The 5,423-nt window shown below is 47.3% G+C and overlaps 1 protein-coding gene across 1 annotated transcript; it reads right to left on the reverse strand.

Moving 5' to 3' along the window:
* Positions 1–262: 262 nt before the first annotated feature.
* dact2 (dishevelled-binding antagonist of beta-catenin 2) lies at positions 263–4,794 on the reverse strand. Its single transcript, XM_070977653.1, has 4 exons — positions 4,376–4,794; positions 2,891–3,023; positions 2,465–2,755; positions 263–2,294 (listed from the first exon to the last, which is right to left on the reverse strand). Exons 1-4 carry the CDS (start codon positions 4,646–4,648, stop codon positions 430–432), a joined length of 2,562 nt encoding a protein of 853 aa, XP_070833754.1. The 5' UTR covers positions 4,649–4,794; the 3' UTR covers positions 263–429.
* Positions 4,795–5,423: the final 629 nt, after the last annotated feature.

Genomic DNA, 5,423 nt, shown 5'->3' on the forward strand with positions numbered 1-5,423 from the left:
TGAAGAAATAATCTGAAAAGAAACCATCATTTGCAAGAAGAAATGTAAAAAGATTGGTTTTATTTCTCTGTTACATACAATTATATGACAGAAATGTCCATGAAATTGTCAAATGCACCCACATGCCATGAGAAACTTTAATTAGAACATAAATATCTACAAATTAAGTGTAATAATTGTCTTATACGTGTTTTATACAGTGCACCATTTTTTACAGTTTCAGGTTCAACCATTGTCATTTCTTAATTTTTTTTTTTGTTTTAACAAAACTATCAGTGCACAAATGCAGTCCAGTTTAATTGCTGCTTCTCAGTGATGATTAAAGGTGTTGCTGAAGGATCAGGTGAGATTATTCCAAACAGTTTTGAAAGCATTTCCCGCAGCTCTCTGTGTTTTCCCAACAGTGCTCATTCTGCCCGGGGGACTTTGCTACACCAGGGTCATGACCTTCAGGGAGGCAGGCTGGAACCGACGGATCTTCTTCTTTAGGGCTCGGGAAGCTTTGATGCGGCATGCTGATGGCTCGGGGCGTGGGAGCTGTTGGAGGGGCAGCCCAGCGGCCGTTGGCCCCAGAGCAGCCTCAGCCCACACCAGACCTCTCTCCTCCCCCTGGCTGTCCACCTGGTCCTCCTCATCCAGGGACAGGCTGCTGTCAGAGTCTGAGAAGGACTGGAAGCTCTGGCTGGACTCGCTATCTCCAAAGCGATTGGTGGTGTTATCACTCATCTCCCCCTCGCTGCTTTCAGCGATGGTGGAGTGAAACAGTGAGGCGCATTCTGCTGAATACTCAGACTCACACCTGGGTGGGTAGAGGCTGGACATGTGGAAGGGTGCTGGGGGGTATCTGGCATTGAGATTGTGGAGAAAAGAGTTAGAGGATTGGAAGGATCGGGGAGCTCCTATCCACTGGCCTGGTTTGGCACTAACACTACGGACCATCTGCATGCTCCCTGGTGCCTGAACATGGGCATCTCTTGACCTCTGACGCTGAGCACATGATGCCTGGAACATCTCCACATCGGATGGCCATTTGGCAGCCCCCTGCCTCCTCTTCCTCTGCTCTGCAGGCTGCTCATAGTCCAGGCTCTGCAGTCTGCGGCTTTTGCTGGACTTTGTAACAGCAGGGATGGGATGTGGCTTAGGATGGACCTTGTGGGTGTACATGAGTCCGGGACTACAGTGGCTTGAGTCTGAGCCTGAGCCCTGTCTGCGCTCCTCTGTGTGACAGGTGGTGCATTTCTGGGTCGCTTTTCCTTTTCCCGATCTTCTCTGTTCCCCCTTGGTTCCACCAATGGCCTCCCTGGTCCTTTCACCGGAGGAATAGCCATGTTGCTGCCTCATTGCTCGAGGCTTCTCGCTGCTTTTTCTTCTCAGTTTCAAAGCTTTGGTTTTACGGTCTGCCTGTCTGACCTTGACCCTCTGAGATCCAGCAGGGACAAATTTGGCATGCACAAACTCAGGGGAAGCTGTGTGAGTCTCAAAGCGTTGACTTTCCTCTGTGCTGGAGCTGCGAGCCACAGCTGATCTTTGCCGTTGGCTGTTCCTCTCTTGAGGCCTTGATTCTGGATTGTCCTCATCTGCTTTCTCTGAATTACTTCTTGCCACACTGGCATACTCTCCATGGGATCTATCACTCTTCCTCAGGGATGAAGTGGTAACCTCATCAGAGCTGTGCGCCCTCATGGCAGCTGGATAGGAGTATCGGTAAGAAACCTCCAGGGCTCTCACTGACTGTTTGTGGTTTGCATCATCAGCTAGCTCTTGGCTGGAATATGTCATGCAGTGTCTCTTGTGGTCGTTGTCTAGTGGGACAGTGTTTGTGGTCTGGGCTGGAGGAGGTGACACCATAGACAACTCTTTTTGTGACACTTCAGGAAACACAGTTATAACTTCAGTGGGCCTCCTATGATAGTCACTCTGTGTCTGCATAGTCTCTGTGCATGTTTCACTTTGGATTTTGCTCAAGCTGCGGAGGAGGAGCTTGTCAATGTAACCCAAGGTCTTGCTCTCATAACCCATTTGTGCCCTCTGGAGGGTATCAGAACGGTTCTCTGGTGGTCCTGGAGGTCCAGGTGTGGCTGTGTCACCCCCATTGGAAAAGATTGGGCTCTGGAGAGCTACAGCATGCAGGGGGCTGGGGTAGTGGTACATTTCAGTCCCACTGCGGGACACCAAATTGGTCTGGAACTTGGGATCCACTGCGGAGGTCTTCAGGTTTGTGCACACTGATGGTTTTCTTGCGTCTACAGGTTTGTAGTAGCCCAGCCCTTGAGCCATCATGCTATCAAGATCACCTGATAGGCAACACGAAAATACTGATTAACCTTTAAATCACTCATCCACTGAAAAATTACATGCAATTATGCAAACAAATACATGTTGAGTTGCTTAGTCACAACCGTTGCATGGTTCCCATTACTACACAAGAGATTATCTTAAATTAGAGATGAAGAGATTTGGTTACCTGTTGACACAGGTCTTGGTCGTGCCTGTTCGGTGCCCGTAGCGCTAGCTCGGATCCTGCTGCTGCCCAGGTGGAGGCCTGTGCCCCGCGGAGGGTTGGGCTGGGTAGTGCTCTCGTCAGCAGAACGCCGGCGACACGCATCAATTTGGGATGGAGGGCTAATGTGGGAATTAGCAGGGCTCAAGGGAAGGAGAAAAAGGCTTGTCTGGGAGGATGACAGACACTCGCTGTACACAGATGTGCAGGAGTTTGACAGCGAGCAAGAGCCACCATCACTGAGATCATAGAAGCCTAGAGAGAGCAGAAACGATTACTCACATTGTGTATTTTCTTCAGCATCCAACATCATGTGATGCAGATACTTTATTGCTACATTTGCCAAGTAAACAGCTGCAGGTCTTTTTGTTTGAGTGTGTGCGTACACACCTGAACTTGGCCTGCTGTCACTCTCCAGCTGCTCCGTGGAGGCCTTGCTCACATCCAGTTTCAGCTCACTGATCTGTTGATCCAACTGCTGCAAGTGCGTCTTCAGGCCTACATCCTGTTTCCGAAGACGAGACTGTGAAACAGACAGTAAATATTGATTTTAACCATCCCCTACAAATATGTGTGACACTATCGAAACCAAAGGGCAAGTCTTATGAGATTTTCTCAGGAAGGGAGGGAATGAGAGAATGGGAAGTTGTGCCACTAAGCTCCTTGTCTATATACCTGCATGCAATTATACATAAACTTTCTGTGCAGATATATGGAGGGGAAAATTAAGCAGAGAGTCGGGATGAAGTTTAGCACTGCTGGAACCTTACTAAGACGAAGCCTGTTGTTCACATAAAAGATGCTCTAATGTACAGCCATCAGGAAAACAAAAGCACCTCAGCTGTGGCTGATGATTAACCCCAGCAGGACATGGGGGAGCATGGAAGAAGCAGTGGTGGGTAACTCATTTCTCCCCCACAGCGAGGGCCTGGCCATTGTGTAAACTACTAGAGAAGGAGAGCTTGGGGGTTGGGTTGAAAGACTGTTTGCTCTGCAGTTAAGAGCTGGGCATTTACTGTTACAGTTGTTCTCAAAAAGAGGTCTGCGGGGTCAATGGCTGCAAAATGCATCATTTAATTAATGTTTCATTCTTTAGTTAGCTCAGTTGACTTCTGTTTAAGCAAAAAAAAAAAAAAAGATCTTGGGAAGAGGTTTTGGATCATTAAGTAAAGCTAGAGGTGGATTTAAAAGATAGGCTGTGTAAGTCTGCAATTAATCCATTTTGCATGAATGTAAAACACAATTTGAACCTTCTGTTGTCCCAGTACTTTACAATGCATCCTTTGATGCATTTGCACCTTTATCTCTGTTCTTCCTGTAAATGGTTAGAACAGCATGGAAAAACTTGTCATGGAAACCTCCACACAGCCAGTTGTCTCCAACACTCAGGGGCCTGTCATGACAGAGACCCTCACTGAGAGTCATTTACAGGAAAATATCCACATTTAAAAGACACACCACCATTTCTTTTATTTCCTGGCGTTAGTGGTTAATGATTTAAGTTGCCTCCCTTCGCAGTCTACACATGCACGGTGAGCGCGCACATACACAACACACTCCTGCAGTGAACCTTGATTTATGACACCTTTCCTATTTCCTACCCCCAGCTGCGAGCATGAAAGTGTGTCCGGTAATAATTGAAGACGGAATGCACATGAGCATCAGATGACTGCAAGATTCAAGCACTTTATTCTTTAGACAATAACTGTCTGTGACTGTGAGCACACAGATGTTATGATACTTAAGAACTATGTTGAAGTCCAAAAACTATGGTGATACCAAACTACTGCCTGAACATAATAGTAAGCGAATAGTAACCTAAGAAGGCATTTAAATGACTCTATTTTATGGCTTTTGATTTAAATGACTTCCTACCAGCTGTTGCTTCAGGGCTGTCAGGGTCGCCTCCAGCCGCTGCTCCTCAGCGCCCATCATCACGGGACCCTCCGGGCCTGCGTGGACAGAAGAAACCGGCTCCTCTCGGTCCATCCTCAGTGCCCAGCTCACCATGTCGCTCTGTCTGTCCTTCAGCAGATGCAGCTCCTGCAGCCCGGCCAGAGCAGCCTGCAGCCGCTCCCCGACCCTGCTGCGGTCTACTCCGGCTGCAGCGCTCATCATCCCCGCACAAGAGCCCTTCCTGCTCAGCATGGCGAAGAGCGGCGTCCGGGCATATCCAGAAACCAAATGCGGTCAAAGAAACGTCCTCCTAACGGGATTACCCCTTCGTTCGTCACTGTCTTGCTGCTGTTGCTTAGGCTGCTGCTTGTGCTGCTACCCTGTTTGGTTTTTAAACTACCTGTTAGGATAAATCTTGAGCTCAGAGGAGAGAGCGAACTCCTCCCACAGACCAAATGGCCCTCCTCCTCGTTGGCTGGCCACTGGGTCCCAATGAACATCTGGTACTAATCTTCCCCATTCAGGTCCCCACTGGAGCTGCTCAGGCATGTTGTCTGAGTTCATCTGCCTAATGCCACATGACATGATGAGCATATTATTATGTTATTTACACTATTCTTTTGTTTTCACCCTTCTCTCCCGTCGTAGTGTATCCAGAGACATGTGATCAGTTTTGTGCAAGTAAGTGAAATGAGGGAATGTAAATGTGAGCATAAATACACTATGTTTTCTCATATCATGAGACAACTACCCACCAAACCAAAAAACAAATCATCTGAAAAACATGTATTCAAGCAGCTTTGAGGCAGAAAAGAGTGTAGATGTTGTAAAAGGACTGAACTTGTAGCTAGAATTTTGTCTAAAATTCACAACTTTAAATCAGATTTGCATTAATTGGATCTATAGAATGTCAGTCCCCTTTTCACCTCTTCAGTAGAACAAGTCTAGATTTAAAACTACCAATCTCGTTCAGTAGTGGGTTTTCTATTTTGCATTGGAAGTGAAGAAAGAGAGAGAAAACAGAAAA

This window comes from Chaetodon trifascialis, chromosome 13 (genome assembly GCF_039877785.1).
Source record: "Chaetodon trifascialis isolate fChaTrf1 chromosome 13, fChaTrf1.hap1, whole genome shotgun sequence".
In the NCBI taxonomy this organism is placed as follows: domain Eukaryota; kingdom Metazoa; phylum Chordata; class Actinopteri; order Chaetodontiformes; family Chaetodontidae; genus Chaetodon; species Chaetodon trifascialis.

Excerpts from the sequence above, each read along its gene's own strand:
- dact2 (XM_070977653.1), bottom strand. The coding sequence starts at position 4,648 with ATGCTGAGCAGGAAGGGCTCTTGTGCGGGGATGATGAGCGCTGCAGCC. Across the intron at positions 3,024-4,375 it reads CAGCCCTGAAGCAACAGCTG|TCTCGTCTTCGGAAACAGGA; the intron begins GTAGGAAGTCAT and ends TCTGTTTCACAG. Across the intron at positions 2,295-2,464 it reads ACCAAGACCTGTGTCAACAG|GTGATCTTGATAGCATGATG; the intron begins GTAACCAAATCT and ends GTTGCCTATCAG.